Genomic DNA, 22,793 nt, shown 5'->3' on the forward strand with positions numbered 1-22,793 from the left:
TTCCTTACAGCTCTGAAATTTCACAAAATAGAAGTAAATTGAGGGTGAAAGAGGAAATGACACGAAGCAAAATGGCAACAAGAAAATAATAATCCAGAAAGCCCACACTGCCAATGGAAAGTTCCTAAATGGTGTTCCCTGATCTGGTTCTAGCCTGAGTTTGCAAAGTCTGCTGAGACAATGTCTTTGGTAGGTGTGACTCACTTCCCATTCACCTCAATAAATGATTAACAGTGAAAACTCACACCGACAATGTAATGTCAGCATTGTTTATACCTTCACAGCAGTTCATCCTAGCAGAAAAATCCAGCAAATGCTCTTCCTTCATGTGATTGTATTTCATAATAGTTCAAAATAAAAATGATTTGTTGTACAGGTAACCAGTAGTCCTCAGGTTGCAGGAAACAGAACCCTCTGCTTCCTTGTCTTGGCAGGGGAATAAACACTCATAAGTGAAGGGTCAGAGGAAATTAGAAATCGATTCTATAGCTATAGAGAAATCAGCTAGCCAGGGAAGAACTTGGAAAGTTCAGTTCTTCAAGAATCACCACTCTTCATGGGAGTCTACTTTTTAAGCCTAAAGCTTTTTTTTTTTTTTTTTTTTTTGACTGAAGATAATTGCTTCATGCAAAGTAGGATTTGTGTATTTTAAGGACAACTCAGCACTTGTTCAAAAATTGTAAGGAAGCAAGGTCTTGTCTCCACTTTCATGATGTTTTAATTAGTTGATATTTGCAGCTTGCTGGAAAATACACAGGGAATACACCCCTGCTAGATGAAAAATGGCAATTCATAAAGACTGGAGAATCGGTCATGAGGTGTCAACACGTATTTTTGCATCTACCTTTAGCTTCTTGGACCAGTCAAGGATCTGGTCTAAGCAGACTTTTTGGCTTTCTTCTCAATGGAAAGAAACTGGTACCCTGAAGGTCATTCGTTCCATGCCAGTGCATGTGTCCAAGGTAGGATGAACCATTATCTGGTTCTGAGAGTGCTGATCTCCTCCTGGAGATGATAGCCTGAAGAATGAGGTCCCCACCCCAGCTAACACCATTCACTTTCTCCACTTTATGAGCAGCAGCCTTTTCCCCACAGTTTTGATTACTTCTTCCAGTTCCCACCTCACCTCCCATGAGTTCAGAGTGGATGATTTCATAGAATCATAGAATCATAGGAAGATTTGGGTTGGAAGTGAACTTCAAAGATTATCTAGTCCAACCCCCCTGCCATGAGCAGGGATATCTTTACTAGACTAGGTTGCCCAAAGTCCCATCCAACCTGGCCTTGAACACTTCCAGTAATGGGACATCCGCAACTTCTCTGGGCAACTTGTTCCAGTGTCTCACCACCCTTGTCACAAAAAAAATTTCTTCCTTATATCCAATCTAAATCTACCCTCTTTCAGTTCAAAACCATTATCCTTTGTCCTATCAATACATTTCTCTGAAGTACCTTCTGGATAGAAGTTCTTGTCTCTCTCCATTGAAGGAGAGAGAACTCCTTTTAGATGATCAGCTTAGACAAGACATTAGGAGGGATAAAACCCACCCCAGGAATTTGACCCTTCCCCTGTCTTTGCCTTCTCTGATAAAGGTAGTCTGTACAAATAGAGGACAGGTAGATCAACAGTTGCAATAGTGGTGGCAGTTGTTTGGTCAGGGTATTTATCACAGCTATTAGGAACCAGTCTGATACTTCCAATTCATTTGCCACAAAGCACAGCAAAGCTTTCAGATGCTAATGAATTTCAATATATCCTTGCAAATTAAAGTGTTACCACTCTCTAATTATCATCTGCTAATAATGATCCTCTTCTACAAGCAATCTAAAGAAAAATTAAAACTCCAGCTTGTCAGAGCATTTGTTTTCATCTGAGTACTCACCAGTGGTTCTCCTCGGGAAAATGTTGTGGCAGAGAAATTACCAAGGAGCCTGCAATTAAAAGAGATTGCAGTGACAAGTCTGACACAATAGGAAGAAGGTTTCAGAAGGGACATGGAGGGGAGGGGGCATCTCATTCATTTAGCACCACAAAAACTATGCAAAATGAAGTAATTAATTTGGGGACAGATTGCTTCCTTCACTGTGTCCTGCTGAATGTGTAAACAAAATCTCAGTTGTTCACTAAGTATTCATGAGTTTGACAGAAGAAGAAATGCAACCTTCCACAATCTGTTAACATTTTTATTGTCAAATAATAATGTAAGGGCCATTTCAGGGAAGACCAGAGGCTGACTGAACAAAATATCTTGTCCCTTACTGTGGCCAGAAAAGACACGTAGGGAAAGGGGCAACGACAGAGCAGTCTTTCCCTGCTAACACTCCAGATTCAAGTCATCGACATTCGGGGCACTTTCTGAAGAGGTTACACCTGGACCTGTGCTTAGATGCCACCATCAATTGATCTAGAAACCTCCCTGAACACCTAGTTTTGTTCTTCCAGACATCCTGTGCTAATAATTTCCACAATTTATTTAGCCATATCATGAAAAAGCGTGGTCTTTTTGAGGCCGGAACACTGTTTTCTGTTCTCTCTGTGCTTTTCCTAGTCCATTTCTGTTTTCTAGCTCCCTCCTTGACCACTGCAGAGCACAAAGCTGATCTTTGCAGAAAACTTTTCACAGGAATTCCAAAATCTTTTCTCCTGTGAGCTATTTTACAGCTTGTCATTGCATATGGGTAGTTAGGCTTACTCCTTCCCCTGTGAATTCCTCTGTACTTATTGACATTGATTTTCATCTGCCATTTTATCACTCAGTCATTCAGCATCCAGCCAGACAAGAGAGCTCCAAATTTGGATTCCTTTAGCACCTACTTTTTTACTTAAAAGGGTTTTTTCCCCTTTTTTTTTTCCTAAGTAGAGCTACATGTGCAATGCAATGCAATCACTTTTAGCGGCTCGTCTTCTAGAACAAACCCACCACGTCCCAGTAGCTATTTGCAGCGTAACATTGTGCTGTCACCTCCTCAGGCTACAAGGTCCTGACATTTCAAGCAAATGTCATCGCGTCACAACTTTCTATCAGCACAACTCACTAGTGTGACGCACACGGTGCTACGAGCCCTTGTTTCTTATGGGATCTCTGACTATCCAAGAGGAGCCAGCATGATTTCGTAACGTGTGGATTTCATATCTCGGAGCTTAAAGTTTGGATCTGCAATGCTACCTGGGTAGCGGCAGCAGATGTTTTCTCTCCATAACTGTGAGATTGAACTTCGAGCTGTATGCTGAAAATCTTTAATTCCCTTATGTTCCTATGGAAACATGAGTGGAGCCTTCTGCCAAAGCAAGCTGAGGCCTTCGGCTTTACATGCGTAACATGTGAATTACCCATTTCTGTGCCCATTTGCAGGAGCCAGCTCCCAGCACTGGACCTGTGCCACTATCAGAAAGGAAACACAGAAAGGTCCAATCTAACCTCTACAATCTGCTGCAAAGAAACCGTGAGATACTTCTTTCCCTTTCTGCAGAAGTCATCCATCCAAAGACGCTTTGTGAGAGAAGAGCAGGGCTCCTTTTCGTAATTAGATTTGATTCCAAGACAATGAGCTAAAGGCAGGACGGAATTGGAGCAGTTTCTGTGTGAGGGGCATGGGCAAATGGGAATTTACGGCTTTGGCATGTGCAAATGGGAATTTAGGGCTTTGACAGACTGAAAATTCTGTTACCCTGCAGAACATCCTAGGAAATTCAAGGCAATTGAGATTGCTTAGCCTCTGTGAAAGAGGGATAAGCAGAGAAGTGCTCTGTGATAAGAACATATGCACATGCCATTGCCCTGGAGCAGGATGATAAGTGGTAAACTTTGATATCCCACTTTAACTTACTCGGGTGTGCAAGCTCTTTGTCTAAGCTGGAATGCAAAATAAAGTTGTGCTCTATCGACTGATCAGAGCTGGCTTCAGAGCCAAAGTACGTACAGGTTATTATTACTGTAACTGGTTAATCAGACCAGCCATCAGACCTCAGCATTGAACACTGTGAGCAACTGTCAGCATACACTGCTGATAAATCCAATCCAATACATATGGAACTAGCTAAGAGAGAAAATTCTGCCTCATTTAAAATCACATTATCCAGCCTGCCACCCTTCACTGGCTTTTGGCCTGTCACACAAACTAATGGACAGATGCCCTGGAAAATACTCGTCATGAACCTAGGAATGGGTAAGAGCCTCTTGTGTTTGACAAAAGCCAATTAAGATCAACTAAACCTTCTATTATGCCTCTTCTGAAAAAAAGCACATCTACCATATTACATAAAGAGCTCAATTGTACTCCTGGTTGTCAAGCAAACACCAACAAACATTGAAGAACTTGCCATTTGGCGGGCAAAATAATTAGAGGAGCAGTAACCTTCAACAGCAGACGCCAGTGACAGGTGACATGTGCCAGTATCCTGGATGACTCATTGAGCAGGGCACCAACTGGGGCACGATGCTGACAGATCTCATGGCAGGTGAAGACAACTTCCAGAGAGCCATGGATGCCAGTGAGATATTGATGCTTATACCGCCAGATCCCTCCGTAGCTTTTGACAAAGTGCTAAGATACAACTGATGTGTTCATGTTGTATAGTGAGAATAAATGGCCACCACTGCTGTGGCTTCTCCCGTTGAATTTAGATGTGCAACAGGTACCTTCCGCTCCTCTTCAAGGTTCTTGTTTCATGGTCCTGCAAAGATCAGTCCTGTCTTGGCATGAATTAAACACAGGTATTGGAATGTAGGACTAGAAGCAATCTTTTGGGTCATTTAGTCCTTCCATCCATTATCTCAGCAATCCTGTCATATAATCCCCTCCAAAATTAATGAACTTCATCATAAAAGCAGCAAGTAATTTTTTTCCTCACTGCCCTAGAGGCTATTCTGAAACCTTACTGCTCTGATGGTCAAATACCCAATCCAGGTCAAAATGATGCCCTTCAGACAGGGAGATGCTGCGAAGAACTAAGGAAAATGCTGGTTTTACCTCCTGGCAAAAATACACAGCTCCCATTCAACTGAAACATCAGTTCCCTGACTCCTAACTGACTTTGAATCAACAGTTTTGCAACCCTGTCTGAATCCCTTCCTTTACCTCAGCTCAGCGGAGAAGTTTGTTCTTTGTCTCAAGCAATGTCTTAGTCCTGAACTTTTCCTGCCATTACTTGCAAGGTAGATTATCTTCTGTGGATTTCTGTGTGACCAAATATATGTTTTCCCACGTGTCATCCACCTCCATGGCTTTCAGCCCATGCAATAGTTACAGTGCTGGCCAAAGGCCGTGATTTTAATTGCCAGAGCAATCAGGGGATTAGTCCCTGCTATATGAAAATCTCACATTTTTGATCTGTGAACTGCTGCATCTGTGCTTCACAGCATAGCTCACAGTGGATGAAGACTGAGGGTAAATGTTTCGAACAAGGGGATCTGGCTGTAAAACAGCGTTTTGGAGAAACACAAGACCTGATCACTTCTCCGAACCGTTCTCAAAGCTTTCTATCTGAAACAGATTTTCCATCATTTCTGTCACCGTGATGACAGCCAAAAAAACATTATAGTGAGGATTCATCTCACTAATTTAATCTGTCTACAGTGTAAATGTTTCCTTTGGAGATATTTGCTGTAGTCTCCTTTTATAGTCAATGGGGAGGAAAACGTGTTTCTAGCAGGATTCATGTAATCTCGTACAGATATCTGCTTCAGGGTGCCGTGAATTGCACCCCAGAAGTAGGTATTTCTCTCCACTGATTGGAAAAGCTCCAGATACTTGCTTGGATGCACAATGCAGATGTCTGCTTTTTGCCAAGTGATTGCTACCCTGCTAGCGAAAGAAACCAAACAGGCAGATCCTAATATTCATGTATTCATATATTCCAAACAGAATTTTCACTTGCATAGATAAGGGTGTTACAGGTTTCTACATTCTTTTACTGTTCCTTTACATTCTTTTAGTGTCTTTAAGACACTCAAATATTATGCTGAGTAGCATTCTGCCACCGTAGGGTAGATGAGATGGATGATTCTATTAGTATCTGTGGAGTTATTTTTAATTTATACTAACATAAAAGAGAGGTGAATGGGGCCCTTAACTTCTTATTCCTCCCTTAGTCACGGACTTTCTCTGTGACCTTGTGAAAATTGCTTTATCTGTTATTTTGCCGATATGTAAAATTAGGATGATCACACTCGCAGACTGCTATGAGGTCTAATAATTAAGTGTAAAGCACTATGAAAACCTCTGATGGAAGATGCAGAGTATAGCTAGCCTGGGATAAAGAGGATTAAAGGAGGTTGTGCTAACATAACAAATACTTGAGAAATGATGCTTCGGGGGAAGTGAAATGGCCCGTATCTGCAGGTGCGGAAAGGAGAATCGGCAGTCTGTAACTTGTCAGCAAACCTCAAATCCACTGACAGGAGTACATCTACGAAGGAGGTTTGGACAATGAAGTGAATCACCAAGCAGAGTTTAGAAACAGATGAAATACTATAGATTAGTAGATTACTATAGATTAGTAGGATTCTCCTAGGAAAAACCCTTGCACTTTTATCCATCTGGAATTTGATTGACCTGATGGATCTTTCACAGCCTTTTTCATCACCATTTCTGAAAGATTCACCAAAGTAACATTTTCATGCACATGGCTTAATATTCATACCATGAGCAAGAACACCATGTTTCTGAGCATGCAAGACACGTAGTTATTAGAAAACCTTTTCCTTTCAGCGGTTCACAGAATGCCATGCCCTTTTCCAGAAGTGAGCAGGGATTTCTAAATTGCATCATGTGCCAGTTGGAAGTGCCTTCCGTGGAATGGTGCCAGTTCAAAGCTCCTCATAACCAGGGATCTCGCGTGTCCACTCTCATCTCATCCCTTTTGGATGCCATAAATACATTGCTCCCAATCAAACCAGCGGTCTTACTCTTTCACGAGCGTCAGACCAGACACCGTCTTCTATCCATCTCGTAACTGTCAGGTTGCTGTTACTTCTGACTCTCTTCCTTTTTTTCCTCCCCAGGCATCACTGTGGACAAGTTTGGGCTGATTTACTTTGTGGATGGCACTATGATCAGGCGGATTGACCAAAATGGGATCATTTCAACTGTGTTGGGTTCCAATGACTTAACATCTGCTCGACCGCTCAGCTGTGACTCTGTCATGGACATTTCTCAGGTAAGACAATGTTTTGGTTGGATTTCTACAGAATAGAAGCCTATGACTTCACCCTATCTGCATGTCTGTGTGCCTCCTCAGGTTTGACAAAGAAGTAAGGGCTCAAGGAGAATTACTTCTCTACATATTTTATGGTATGAAAATGACTGGGTCAAAAATAAAGACTGAAGAAAAGACCGAACTGACCTAACTCAGAGATCTCTGGGGAGAGAGTTTTTAAAGATAGAATCATTTTGGTTGGAAAAGACCTTTAAGATCATCAAGTTCAGCCATTAACCTAGCACTGCCAAGTCCACTATTCAACCATGTCCCTAAGCACCACATCTACATGTCTTTTAAATCCCTCCAGGGATGGCAACTCAACCACTTCCCTGGGCAGCCTGTCCCAGTGCCTGACAACCCTTGCAGTGAAGAAATATTTCCTAATATCCAATCTAAACCTCCCCTGGCGCAACTTGAGGCCCTTTCCTCTTGTCCTATCGCTTCTTGCTTGGGAGCAGAGACCGACCCCCACCTGGCTACAACCTCCTTTCAGGGAGCCATCAGGTCTCCCCTCAGCCTCCTTTTCTCCAGGCTCAACAACCCCAGTTCCCTCAGCCTCACCAGTGCCCAGTACAGGGGGACGGTCACTGCCCTGGTCCTGCTGGCCACACTGTTTCTGTCCCAGCCACAGAAGAGACTTCTTTCAGAGCTCCAGATCAGCTGGGAGACACAGATTCCTGGGAAGGCAGGTTTCATTAGGCACAATTCTCAAGAAACCAGTTGCTTTAAACTAAAAAGACCAGGCAGCAGTACTCATTTTAGTAAGGCTATATGCCATGCTCTGTTATAACAACTTAGATAGCCATAGGGGTTTTTTTGTTTGCTTCCCCCCCCCATCCTAATTTGGCCCAGCACAATTTTAGACCTGAATCAAATTAACATCTAGGAAATACTGATTGGAGGCTGTGGTGCCAAAATTAGCAACAGCAGGAAAACAAGAATCTTGAATTGCATCAGATTGCAAATTGGTTGCAGCTACCATCATGCTGGGCTTTTAAGTCCTGCTGCTTAAAGGTGGAGAGAAAAAAAAGAAAAAAAAAAGAAAAAAAAAAAGAGAAAAAAAGAAATCTCAGTTTGATGATTGCTTTACTTCTGGGTGGCGCAGAAGAGACATCTGTTACAGCCCAGCACTCGATTTCATGGCGCACTGGCCAACCTGTCGAATTGTGCCAGTTTAGAGACAGTGTCCTTTGAAACCCCTGCGCCACTTGTTGTTTGCCTGGCTACAGGAATGTCGCCCTCTCCTATGAAAATATAGATCATAGCTGGAGGGCTAAGTACTGTTATTCAGCCACAATAGATGTCAACAGGGTTTCCTTTTTGTAACTACCTAGATAATTTCCATGCTCCCATATGGAATTTGTTCTTCTTGTTTTTCCCTCTAATTTGAAAAGATTATTCTTGCTCCTTTGCAACTGGTTCCCACTGTCCGCAATTTGTGAACAAGCTGAAATTACGAGTTTAAAAGCTCTCATGCCTTCTATAGAAGCAAATTTTGCTGGTTAAAGGCCATATTGTAGTATGTTTCTCATCTTACAGCCATCATTTTTTTCTTTATCTGAATTTCAGGGGCAGTTACCACAAGACCATTGTGGATTCAGGCCTTAAAAATTATTTTGTCACAGTTTATGTGGCTTATAGGTATAAGCTTATAGGTATATAGGTATAATACATCATATTTAAACACTTCTGAGATGAGCTGAAATGCATCAGCTGAAGACTCTGTCTTTCCTTTCATAAAATGACAGGCGCCATTCTTAGATTAACTTGTACTGTGATGGACAGATTAACCGGTCCTGTTCTGGACAGACGCACTGAAGACAAGTTTAATTTAAAAATAAACCCAACCCAAACCAGGCAAAGAAAACCCAGCTTGGGAAGTAGCTTTTCATCATTTACAGTGGTGAGAAGGGTCTTTTCTGTCAGGTCCCTGAGGCTCCCTGGGACATGAGGACATGAAATATTTAGCTGCCAATGTTGACAAGGAATGGTTTTTAAGAAATTGAAAATTCCCTTGTCAGTTCAGAATAAACTCCGTTCATGATGCTAACTCAAGGCTGTGGAGCTTAAAGACCACTGGAAGGGATGGAGGCATGCATTATTAAAGAGAAAACCACAGGCTATAATGTTTTACTACAGGAAGGGTTAAAATAGGCCAGGAGCTGAGAAAAGGAAGGCAATTTTCCAGAGAGAGAATCAGACTAGGCAGAGCTCAGCGCACTGCTTAGCCATGAAAATGAGCTTCACAAGCCCAGCCATTAGAAAGCACAATGAACTAAATACCTTGCATCTGATGCTCTTAGGAAAAAAAAAAAAAAAAAGTTGAAAAGGGATTTAAACATGAATAGAAGCATCAGAAGTAAAGCATGGCTGTGGCAGACATGTTCAACTACAGGCTTTAAAAATATGAATTTCCTGTGTTCCTCTTACCTGGTTTCTTCTTGTTCTTGGTTTTAAATGCTTTGGAAAGCATTTAAGCGTTGGTTAGTTCCTATCAGCACAACATTGACCTTTCTTTTTTAATATATAAACCTGAAATAAAATTTAAAAAGAAATGCACACCTTACAGTTCTTTATAAAAAATATTAAATTACTCTGAATTCTGTGGTAAAGGTTTCTTTGGTTTGGTAACTAAGAGAGACTCGTTTGAAAAGGCAGTGTATTGCAGAAGTAGAGCTAGAAATGGAGATCTTCTAGTGATCACTCACTTGAGGTGTTACCAGTCACTTTTTCAGTTTATTTGTGTACACAGATTATCAGCGTAGAACTGTGATGTGCCACTATTACTTGAACCCATTCTTCCATTATGCTAAAAAAAATAAATTGTGAAAACTGCTGTGGACACAAGTATTTTATTCCATGAATTGAAATTGCCTGAATTTCTTGTGAATTGCTGTTTTGCATTTTTGCAGCATCAAGCAGAAAATAGGTGGTTATAACTTAGACACACACACATGCTGACACAGCTGCCAGTTTTGAGTCTATCCCTCCTTGTCATTTACCCAGAGGAGCTGGGCAACTTGTCTGGAAAATCCTTTAGTACAAGGATCGTTGTTTTGTTTGGCTGATTTCACAGTGCTTCACACAACAAAATTCCCAGTCCCGGGTCTCTGCTACCATCAGGCCTAGGCTCTATCAATTCAAAGAGCATGGGATGGTTTGGAGAGATGAAATCCCACTTGAATCTTTGGATCTTCTTGTTTAGTCCTGCGTTCTCTGGGTGCCGATGGCCCTTCCCAGAGCCCCTGAGACCTCACATAAAGGTGGGGAGGCAGAGAGAAGCCATGGTGCAGAGCAAGAACTGAGGATCTCAGGGATCCCTCTGCCCATCGCCCTGCTTCCACCACTGCTGCAACGCCAAGTGTGGGTGTCCACGTGTGTCTACTCCGTGTGACAGGGAGCTAAGCCCCCTCGCTCACACCAGGGTTGTGTCCTCTATGACCACCATACCAGGTGGTAATAATTAGTTGTGTTTCTTTTACCCTTTCTCCCTTTAATCCATGTTGAAACATCCTCATTGCAGTTGATCTGTAGCAATCATGCAGTGAAAAAAGGTCTTGCTATAATAATTTCCTTGTGTTGTTTTACCATTAAGGTTCGTCTAGAATGGCCCACGGACCTGGCGGTCAATCCGATGGATAATTCGCTGTATGTGCTCGACAATAACGTTGTGTTACAGATATCTGAGAACCACCAAGTGCGCATCGTGGCAGGGAGGCCCATGCATTGCCAGGTGCCGGGCATGGATCACTTTCTCCTTAGCAAGGTGGCAATCCACGCCACCCTGGAGTCTGCTACCGCCCTGGCCGTCTCACATAACGGGGTCCTGTATATTGCTGAGACCGATGAGAAAAAGATCAACCGCATCAGGCAGGTCACCACCAATGGAGAGATTTCTCTCGTTGCCGGTGCACCAAGCAGCTGTGACTGCAAGAACGATGCTAACTGTGACTGCTTCTCAGGGGATGATGGCTATGCCAAGGATGCCAAACTCAACGCACCGTCCTCCCTTGCAGTGTGTGCAGATGGGGAGCTGTATGTCGCTGATCTTGGAAATATCCGAATCCGCTTTATTCGGAAAAACAAACCATTCCTCAACACACAAAACTTATATGAGTTATCCTCACCCATAGACCAGGAACTCTACTTGTTTGACACCAGTGGTAAGCACCTTTATACTCAGAGTCTTACCACTGGAGATTATCTTTACAATTTTACTTATTCCGGAGATGGAGATATAACCCTGATCACTGACAATAATGGCAACTTAGTGAATATCCGAAGAGATTCCACGGGCATGCCCCTCTGGCTGGTAGTGCCCGATGGCCAAGTCTACTGGGTGACAATTGGTACCAACAGTGCACTCAAGAGTGTAACAACACAAGGGCATGAAGTGGCCATGATGACGTACCACGGCAACTCCGGTCTCCTTGCCACCAAAAGCAATGAAAATGGTTGGACAACGTTTTATGAGTAAGTATATTATGAATATTGTGCTGCTGGCTTCATTCTGTATTCTCTGAACCATGCAAGGTTGATAGAATTTAATTCCCTGGACAGAATTATTATCCAAATAAAATGGCCAGGATAGATAATATTAGCTCTCACACAAACACTTATACTAGAAGTGAATAAGCTCCCTCTACCAAGTCAACAGTCAGACAGAGTTTCTGCTGAGTTTTTCTAAACCAGCTAAGCAATTTGGACACCTGGTTCTCCTTAACTATAGCCAGGACTGGGGATTTAGGCTGCATGTTAGAGAATTTTGCTTGGCTTTGAAAGCCTTGGAAGTGTGAATGTTCCATCAGATCCTCCTTTTCGCAGCTTTTCACCTACTTCCTATGCTGCAAAGTCTTTTTAGAGCTTGTCTGAAATGGCTGATGTGGAAGGACAACTGGCAATGACTAATGACAGCTTGCTCAGAAAACGATTCTGTAATTAATGGACTGCTCAGTTTCTATTGTTGCAATTGGCCTCACTAAGCTTTAAAAATAGTCTCAGAACTGTTCAAGACCATCCCTGCCCCAAAGTCTTTTTCTGAGCAGACAGAATGCATTGAAAAACCCAGAGATGGCAGTGGCTTGAAGATTTGTGCTTTTTTTTTTATTACTGTTGGCAATTCCCTGCTTATAAACACCATGAAGACAACACGCTTCTGCTATCAAATAGGAAAAAGACAGATAACTGAATGAAGGGCATCTAGAAGGATGGTCTGCAAATTCATCTTGCTGTTGAGAATCCTTTCCCCTCCCTCTTCCTTAGTTTTATTTTTTATTTTCAAGTCTAGCCTCTCTGAAATGCTCCTTTTAGTGCATAATTTCCCATATGGTTTGAATGGTTACATGGAAGTATTCAGCTACCATAATAATAGACCCATTGTAAGAGTCCAATTTGGCTAGAATAGACAGTTCCCGAGATTACAAAGAAAAAAACTGGGGAAAAAAAAAAAAAAGGTCTCAGAGAAGGAAAGCTGGCTAAACCCACATATTCATGTGTTAGACATGCTTTGGTTCTTTCTTTAAAGTGTTCCAGGCCCAGTTTCAAATTTCTTTGCTTCATACTCACTATTACTGCTCCTGCCTCGAAAAGAGCTGATAGAAACTCTGTGATGAATCTTTTGAAAGGTTATTTGCATTCCATCCATGTTCTGCTTGCAATTACTACAGCAATATTCCTCAGTGAATCAAAGTTAATACCCTTCCATCTCTTACATTGAATTTGCTTGAGGGAGGCTTTAGGGAGGAAAGATAGGGTGTTTTTCGCTATAGGAGTGGAAGCCCGCTATATTGTCAGGACCATTGTGCTAAATCAAGGAGATATTTTCTTTTTGCAAAGAACCCAATAGTTCCTGTGCTTGAAAACAGATGTAGCCATGGACAGTGAAGCAAACTAAACATTACAGCTAATAATGGTCAGATTTATACCTCAAACATATTCTTTTATTTAAAAGTGTGACTGAAAATATAAAGGAGATAAAATGAGACAGAAGCTAAAATCCAACTTACTCTGTGGATATATTTATAACAGTGATCCATTATTTCTTGCTATCCAACAAAACAGAGCATTTGTGAAAGTCATCATTCTGGTCCTTTTATGCACTTCAGAAGAGTCATAAGAAAGCTTTTTAGAGCTAAATGGAAGACAGTATTCTCCAGTGGTTAGACTATGGAAATCTTGACTAGAGCAAGTCAGCACTATATGATAGCACAGCATCACTGAAAATAGAATTGGGAATGTGTCTTCAGAGATACCTCATCCAAACCTGTGATCAGTTATCTCTATTTAACTGTTCCTGACAGATTCTGATGCAACTTTATAGAACTACAGGGTAAAAGTCTATACCTGAATTAGTTACCTCAGCCTCCCTTTATAGGCAATGGAGAGAAACAGGCACTTTCAAGGTGAGTTATGAGTTATGAGTTATGTCCGGTATCTGCTTTAGGGTGAGAAGAGATGAATTGTATTCTGAAAGTTTCTCTCTGTAGAGGTAGTCCAGAATGATAAGTTCAAGTACAGATGTTTACATTGCACATGTCTAGTCAAATGGATCTTATCAAAGTCATCTAAGTTATAAATATTGCTGGTGATCACAATGTATTTACCTATCTTATTGTTAGAAAGCTTTTTATATGCTCAGTCTAAATCTTCCTTGCTTGAATCGGAGACTGTCACTCTTCAACCTGTCCTGTCCTGTCCTATCCTATCCTATCCTACTCTACTCTACCCTACCCTACCCTACCCTACCCGATTCTATCCTAAACTGTCCATGAGGGACTTGGAAAGCAGATCATCTGATCTTCTTCCAGGCTGTGAAAAGTACATATCAAATAGCTCAAGAACTTGCTCTGTGATAGCACTTGAAAGGTAATCGACAATGGAGAATCATCCAATGGGGTTGTTTCAGTTGAGTTGGCAAGAATTAATTCTACCCAGGTTTTGCATGCATTATCTAGGAAAAAAATATAAAATTTGAATAATATTAGAAGATCAGTAAATAAAGGTGAGATACTTAGATTGCTTGATAAAGTAGGTTTTGTTTAAACAAAATGCATTCTTACACAGCCAAATGCCAGGGTACACATATAACAGGCCACATCTAAAGAACTAGGCTGAGCATTGACTCTCAGAGGTTGTAGTGAGCAAAGTCATTCCATGTGATCCTCAGCATAATTCCATGGCAAATCTGTCTAACTTGTCACTTGGATGGACAAACAAAATGAATACATTTACTCATCCCACTCTATTTGTAGTGGGTAGTAGTAAGCTGATTTTATCCCTGTACAGCATTGATGAGACTAATACTGTCAGTTCTGATGCCTGCAGTTTATGAAGGACAGTGAAAATTGAAGGCTGTACAGAAAAACATTACAAAAATGCATTCGTGGGGAGACAGTGCTTTATGCTGGAGAACTAAGAAGATTTGATCTATTTATCTTAACATGAAGAAGACTGGGAAGTGTCTAGATCATAGCATGTCAGCACAAAACTATGACCTACAAAGAGACTCTTAATCTAGCAGAAAAAGGATTGAGAAGGGTAAGGGGCTGGAAAGCAAACCTAGAGACATTCGAGTTGACAGGAAGGTGTGATTTTTTAAGGCTGAGATTGCCTAACCAGTAGAGCAACCAACCCTGAGAAGCAGTATATTCTCCATCTCTTGGTATGTTAGATCACGACTCTGGATAACTTTCTTAAGATATATTCTCACCAGACAGAAGATTTGCATGAGTCAAACACAAACTTCAGGGATAAGTGCAGGCATGGCAGGATGAAATCTAAGTTCTTTGATACCCAGTAAGCCAAAGAGGATGGTGCAAACCAAATCAGCATTCAATTCCTTCAGGTTATTGGTTTCTGTATCAGAACATCAGGAAATTTACACTGAGGAAGCTTATGCGATTTAGAGAAATTGTGCAATCACAAGCGACTAGAAGGTGCTCCGAGCAGTTTTCAGTTCTGGCTGAGGGAAAAGGTGAAGCTCATATTCCTGTTTTGCTCATGACTAAGGAAATAAAGACATCAAATCTGACTCTGAGGAAAAGCTTCATGTTTCTCACAGCACATAATAGTTGTTTATGAGCTAGGGCAGGCTGGACACCAGTGTTTAAAAAGTTAAGAGTAAACGTAAATCCAACTGGCAAGTTTACACTGCACCAGTGGGCCCATGAAGAACAGCCTTATAACATTTACCTTTACCTGACTGTCTACAGAGGACCATAAACCAGACACCCAACATGAAAGAGTAATGGTGTTGCAAGAGTGGCAACACTACGTGTGTTGATGTCCAACATCTCTGGTTGTCCTTCAGTTCTTGCTCTTACCAGGGCATTTCTCAGCCTTTATCACAAGGCTGCAAAGAGCTGTGACATATGGGCACGTTGGTGTGACTCTGGAGAGGAGAGAAGGAGATGGGATACGTTGATGCAGGTCTAGCTCCTGGGCACATCAGGAGGTCCTCCAAGGCCACCAGGTCCGGCAAGGCTTCAGGCTGGGCTGGTAGATCGTCCCTTCATTTCTGTGGCGGAAGGAGACAGGGGCTGTCCTCAGGTGGCGGCAGACTTGCTCACAGCACTTACAGCTCTTCCGTTCACACATCCTACACCAAAGCCTGCTGTAACAATCCTGCTTTATTGGGTTTAGCGCTGAGTAAGGTTCAGTATATAATGGTGTGTAGTTTCTCTTTCTTTTGAGAGTGAAACTAGCTCCCTGCAGTAATTAGCCTGTCCCCAAAGGCCTATCTAGGGCTTCTTTGAGGGTTTTAGCATTATATAGACCTTCTCTGCCTCTGCAGAGGGCTTGACATTCGCTGTCAATTAATGCAATGCAGCTCAGCTTGTCCAGCAACTGGATTAAAGACTTGCCTTCCCGTTGAACCTGTGGCAGTGATAATCAGCAGCAAAGGAAGTTGATCTGGAAACTGCCAGGGGAAGGGCTTCTCATTGTTCAGCTCCTCAAGTCAAAGACAAAGGATGCTGTGTGACTACTTGCTGCTTTGTTATTGCTGTTTTTTCACTTGACCTGAAAAAAATTGCTACCAGCCTTTACAAAGTTTTTTAACAGTTGCTGTTTGTCTACTTCCGAATCCGGAAATTCTTATTAATGTATTTGTTTAAATCAAGAATACGGCAATTATCTTGATTAGCTCATTGAGATGGTATCACTGTACATTAATTCAATTTCCCTCTGAGCCAAAGTCAAACCTTCTATGCATTATTTAGCCCAGATGAGGCTCTTTCACTTAGGTCCTTTGTGTGCCCAATTAGTTTCGAAGGTCACCTCCTCCCATAAAGAATTAAATACTTACACATCACTGCAGCCAAGCCCAGAAATTCAAAATCTTTTCATGGACTGACCAAGAAGTCGCTCATGGCTGCCTGGAGGGCGAAGGGTCTCATGGAGCCAGATCTTCAGATGGGCAGTAAGGGGAGCGTTGACCCGTAACGTAGGATGCTGTTTCGTAGAGAACCAAACTCTGCCAAACCTCACACACTGCAATGGGTGGAAGGCAGGAGCCAGCTGGACTGAGCATGCAGGAGGACCTTGAATGGCTTCCCAATGACCCCCAGGATTCAGCAGAGGTCCCACCCCAGCTCTGGGGCAGTGTTTGATGCCCTGGTGTGGACGACTGGGGTACCAGAACTGGGCATCGTGGTCAGCATCTACCCCACGGTGAGATGCAGACTCACTCTGCCTTGTGGTTGGCATAAAGGCTTTGCAATTTTTTTCTCTCTTAGTCAAAAACAAAGATAAATAACACTTATTACCTTTAGAGGAGCAGCCACCTCTTGACTCAGAGAAAAGCTAGCTTACTGCATTAATAACATCCCTTTATTGCCTGATGATATCTCAAGTCATACACTGAGTTTTATGGGATTTGGTGGCGTCCTTGGTTAGAGTAGTTCAAGTAAGGGTCTCTTTCTGCTCCTGCAGCAGACTGGAGTATGAGAAACACCTCTGGCTTTTGCTCTCCCTCCTGTTTTAGCAAGATTTCTTTGCTCCACAATTTCTTCATGATAAAATAATTAGCTTTTTCATCATTGTTCCTCTGAAGAAGTTACAGTGAAACTCCAGTAAGTGCCATGATAAAATAGTACTTCTCCAGTACTCTCACTAAGTTGTGAGGTCATGTTTTGAGCCATCGGCCTGGCCTGAAATGAATGCCTGGTGTCAGAGTTTAGTTGAGAACCAAGGGAATTATGAGTATCATAAAAGCTAGAGAGAGAGAAATCCTCCTCTTCTCGTTTGGGCAGTCAGAAAATTCTGCAGAGAGTGGCTGCAACCTGGCCTGGTGTCATTAGGGAGAGGACTTGCCTTCATACATATTTGAGTAGTATCGGTTTGTCTGTTACAGATTTATTTTTAATGTTGTGTTTAATGTTGTTTGAAAAATTGTGAAGAGGCGAGCTTGTTCAGAGGCGGCGGGTGCATGTCTGTATAATCGCACGCAAAATATAGTTTGCAAAGTACATTAGGACACTTTGGCACTAAATGCAATATTATTATAGTGATTTTTTTTCCAATCTATTTGACTTTTAGTAGTTTTAAAAGGCTGATGAAATGTGAAAAAGCTAAAATGAGGAAACCCAGAGACTCAGGCAAGGAATTGATTTCTGAATAGACGGTACTTAGGATGCTCTCTTTAATTCCCAAGGCCTAGGTCTCTACACAATAGTAATGTGATAAATGAAAGCTCTGAATGTTTACAAGCTAACAATTAGGCCTCATAAGCACCAAATACCATTTTAATTCTGTGCATTGAACCTTAGCTAAATACGTTTCCAATTGGGAACGGATGGCAACGGCTTCCTTTGCTGGCCTAATAATTGTCACTGTAATTGTAAGCGCTGAGTCTTTGCAGCAGGTTTGAACGGGAGGCAGCAGCTGTGTTAGCAGGTGATGGATTCATCGCTCGGAGTGGCTGCTGTGTGCGCTCCCGTGTTTCAGTATTTCCTTAATTCTTGTGTTTTCGGAGCATTTGGAGAACAGAGAAGTCTTAGGCTGTGATGAAAACTGGCCCACCCCTAAATCCCAAGACTGTGGAAACAAGCCGAGACAGCTTAGCTGCAAAATGAGGTGACTAGGAGAGATTTATCTTACTGCAAATACCAGGGCACACCTGCAGCTACACAAGAGCCAGTCGCTCGGCCTTACTCTCCAAGCTGAGGATGTGCCCTATAGGTGCCTTTATAGGGCTGAAAGCAGAGGTAGAAGGACCTGACTCATTTAACTCATTTAATTTTTTTTAAGCGCGTTATCTATTTGGGATATTAAAGCCGTCAAGGTAATGTGCCCTGGGAGCCTGTGGGTATGTGATAGATGATATCAGGTATGTGCTGTGTGATCTAAAGCAAGGGAAAAAGGGGAAAATGCTCCAGTCCTGAGCAAAACAGAAAAGAGAAAAGGAACAGCTTGCCAAGAGGAAAGTGCTGTGTGTGTGTCCATGCTAACTAGCCTCCAGCCCCTCCTTTCGCATTGTCACCACAGTGCTAAAAGGCATTTTTGTCTGGACGTGAGCGTTTTACACTTCATCTGCCACCAATTAAAAATAATAATAAAAATGGGAACAGTCGAATTGTAGAACCTTCTCGCATTTCTCCCTTTGTAAGACATAACCTCCTTGCAGCTGCAAATAGGTGAGCTGTCACCCCCAAAGCGAGTGCTTGGAAGGTCCCTGCCTCGCTCCTGGGCAGAGGTGCAGCAGCTCTTGCAAATGTAGAAAACACAGATGGTCCAGGTTACTTCTGACGGAGGCTAATGGGGTGACTAAGGAGGTGCCAAAAGTCTAATGTACACGTGCAGACATCTTAAACCAATTCCAGCACATCATTCCAGACTGTTCTGTCCCAAAACGAGCCTTGCTTCTCAGGACCCAAAGTCCCAAAAGGAAGTCATTGCTCTCGGTGAGGTTCTCCCCTGTAGTGTGAGTTTTCTATAGGTGTAAAAATGTAACCGTGTAAATTATGCGTATTGTACTTACTCATTTTGACTTAAAAAGAAAAATGCGTGCATAGAGATCTAGGCACCATCATACTCTTTCATGCTCTTTTTTCATCCTGTTCTAACCCATTTTGCACAGGCAGAGGTTACTGGCATATTTGCGCATTTGCACTTTTGCAAATATTGCATATTTGCCTAGCAGAGAGCTGGAGGACCATTTGTGAGGATGCTTGGACCTGGATGTCCAGGAATAGAGTTTAAGGAGCTGGGTGTCTGCTCCTGCTTGGGGCTGTTAAACAGCATCTGCCGGTTTTTGAGGCTTTGTTTGAGCATGTAAGTAGAGCTTGCATAGAATATAGTTTTTGTGCTTACTTTCACCGTGGTGCCGAGTGTCGTTGAATTAGGATAAACCATAAGACTCAGCACTTAAAGGAAATAGCAGCCACGTCCGTCACATGAACAAGCTCTCTGCCCCCATCCTGGCTTTTACTCTCCTTCTCTCCCTAATCCATGGACCTGCTTCCTTTCACACTCATGCCTGTATTACACCAAACTCACCCTTTAGCTTTAGTGCAGCACACCTAGATTTGTGCTATTATTTTTAGGAGGCGAATCAGGCTCAATTTCAGGAGCAGCTCATTTTAAAACATTTAAATAGATCAATATAAATAAATCTCCTGCAGTTGCTAATACCACCAAGTCAGAGGTGTTAAATTCAGATCCATCTTCCTTAAATTTCGAAGCATTTGGAGAGGGACTGTTTACAAGGGCATGGAGTGACAGGACAAGGGGGAATGGCTTTAAAGTAAAAGAGGATAGATTTAGATGAGATGTGAGGCAGAAATCCTTCCCTGTGAGGGTGGTGAGGCCCTGGCACAGGTTGCCCCGAGAAGCTGTGGCTGCCCCTGGCTCCCTGGCAGTGTTGAAGGCCAGGTTGGATGGGGCTTTGGGCAAGCTGGGCTAGTGGAGGGTGTCCCTGCCCATGGCAGGGGGTTGGAACTAGATGGGCTTTGAGGTCCCTTCCAACCCAAACCATTATGTGATTCTATGATTCTATGATCTGAGTCTACCCTTATGGTTCAGGCTGTTTTATCTATAGGGCTATTAATGTCGAGGTAGAAAGAACTTGCAATGTTACACAAAACACCTTTAGTGATAACAAGGTTTTCTCTGCTCAGGGTAGAGACTAAATCATGTCGCTTGAGTCCTGTCTTAGCAGATGGAGTAAAGGTATTGCCTGTGACATTTTCAGTTTAAGACCCACATACTGTTTTAGGAGATGTGCAGATGCATACTGTCTCAGCGCAAACAGCACAGCCACAAACATGGAGCAAAGCGTTTGGAACTGAGAGCACTTTAGTTCTGGCTCTTGCAAGGAGATTCAGTTTAGATCCAAGCTGTGCGTTGCTAGCCTCGTGGAAAAGCTTTAACTGGTCTCTGCCAAAGTCCTGCAATGCAGTCCTGAATTCAACCCTTTCTTTTTTCTTTTTTTTTTTTTTTTCTTCCTTCTTTTCCATTTCACAAGTGGCTGATTGATCACCAAGATCTTGGAGGGAAAGGGCAAGGCTGCTTCGTCCTCCATGCATGGATAATCTCATGACTGATAGGCTGACACTGTGGAGGGCCAAATGCTTTCTTCTGCCTTCCTACCTCCCCCTCTGCCCAGTGGGCAAGAAAAGCCTCACGTGGTGTCTCCAGACCCAAGGGCTGGAGAGACTTGCAATGAGCTCACCCACTTAGTCACTATACACTAAATGTTAAACTTGGGCAAAAATCACCTTTTCAGCCAGCCCTTCCTCATGCTAAGTCACTGCCAGCATATTGTCAAAAGTACCAGCACTGTGTACAAACCAGACAAAAGAGAATGGAAGAGGAGACAAATTTCTTTTTCTGTATAGTGCAGAGCCAGTCCAATGGCTGCTCCTTGGTCTCTCATGGGTTGCAGTTCAAGAGTACTTTTACCTTCTCTTGTTTTCTCTTCTCTTCTCTTCTCTTCTCTTCTCTTCTCTTCTCTTCTCTTCTCTTCTCTTCTCTTCTCTTCTCTTCTCTTCTCTTCTCTTCTCTTCTCTTCTCTCCTCTCCTCTCCTCTCCTCTCCTCTCCTCTCCTCTCCTCTGTTTTCTTTTCTTTTTGTTTAGTTTGTATTTTTTATATATATTAGATGGGGTCTGTTGTCTTATTCTCCAGCTCAGAGTAATCTCGAAGAGGAGGATCAAGAGCTCCTCAACCATCTGCTCTCTCCAAGGTCTGATCAACTGCATCCAGACCGTCTCTAACACATTTTTCTCACCTATTCTTAAAAGCGTTGGGCAATGGGGTTTCCAGTGCTCCATGTGTTCCTCCACTTGGAGCAACCATGGGCCTGGGAAATGTTCTCCAGCTTTTGACCTGAATCTTCCTTGTTACCATTCAAGCTGATTACTTTTTGTCACATCCTCAGTAGACATGACAAACAATTAATTATAATCTGTTTTCAGGGTGGCATCTGCCCATTTCCTTGTTTCCTCTCTTCTAAATCAACTAATTTCTTTTGGCTTTGCCTCTTAGGTCATGTTTTCTAAGCTCGTTATCCTTAATGTATCATTTTCATTGTTTTATCATTCTGAGGAATGATGTCCTTCACTGGACACTGTGTTCCATCAAAGGCTCACTAGTGGGTACTGCAGGAGAACGAGTCCTCTCTGCTCACCCACCATTCACTTTGCATCCTCATGTGATATGTTTTCTTGATATGACCTTCTTTTATATCATATAAATCATTCTTAAATGACATGTGGGCAGGACTTGAAAAAAATCAAATCTTTATCAGTGATTGCTTTTGCTGGAATTTTTCTACTGTTTCTCCCTCACTAGTTAAGTATCCCTTTCTCTGAAGGTCCATCTCAACAGAAGGTCCAACACCTCTCCAGAGGTAAGCCAGTAGAGCTTCCTGCTGCTCTCCATTTGAGTCTACGATAGCCTCACCGCAAAGCTCCCTCACCAACCCCCTGCTCTCAGCTCAGCCTGTGACCCAGGGGCACCCTTTTTGCAGTGCCACAAATGGGAGGCAGGTTGGTGTGTTCGCTCCGTCGACTCAGGAGGCCTCTAGGCACAGGTGTCTGCTTCTCCTTTTTATTGAAAAATAACCCCCCAGCTTGTTAACTGCTGTGGGACCTGTGTGTATGTAGCTTATTTCATCTGGGTCCTGGTTAGGCAGGTGTCCACATCACAGAAACCTTCCCAGATGGTGCTTATGTTGACTCCCTCATTGGAAAAGCCAAGGACTCAGTAGGGGTGAAAACCGAACTGCTTTTTTACACTTTTAAATCAGCCCTTCCAGATGGTCCTAGGAACAGTAAAAGGTAGACGCAGGGGTCTCAGCTGTGCTCTGGGCTCTACACCATGTTCACAAAGGACAGTTCTCTGCCTGATGTAGCCAATCTGGCAAGTCCTTACTGCTACCTTAACATGAGCTTTTAAAATAAGATAGAGATAAAAAAAAAAAAAAAAAAAAAAAAAAAAAAAAGAAGAAGAAGAAAGTAATTGCCAAAGAGCTCAGGACACAACCAGACAAAACAGTTGGTGGCTTTTAGTAGCTCCTAGTTCTGCTGGACAGGATGCATGGGCCGGTGTTTTTCCATAAGTCACAGCACAGTGAATGGGAAATAAAGTTACTCT

At 42.5% G+C, this 22,793-nt stretch overlaps 1 protein-coding gene across 7 annotated transcripts in view; it reads left to right on the forward strand.

The window, feature by feature from the left end:
* The window catches only part of TENM4 (teneurin transmembrane protein 4), a 610,330-nt gene that overhangs the window by 557,210 nt on the left and 30,327 nt on the right, over positions 1–22,793 (forward strand). For all 7 annotated transcript variants that reach the window (XM_075742510.1, XM_075742514.1, XM_075742513.1 and 4 more), the window contains 2 exons: positions 7,005–7,159; positions 10,797–11,674. In XM_075742510.1, coding sequence (XP_075598625.1) covers positions 7,005–7,159; positions 10,797–11,674 — 1,033 coding nt within the window. The remainder of the gene's footprint in view (positions 1–7,004; positions 7,160–10,796; positions 11,675–22,793) is intronic.

The sequence above is a fragment of the Balearica regulorum genome, chromosome 1 (assembly GCF_011004875.1).
Source record: "Balearica regulorum gibbericeps isolate bBalReg1 chromosome 1, bBalReg1.pri, whole genome shotgun sequence".
Taxonomy (NCBI): domain Eukaryota; kingdom Metazoa; phylum Chordata; class Aves; order Gruiformes; family Gruidae; genus Balearica; species Balearica regulorum.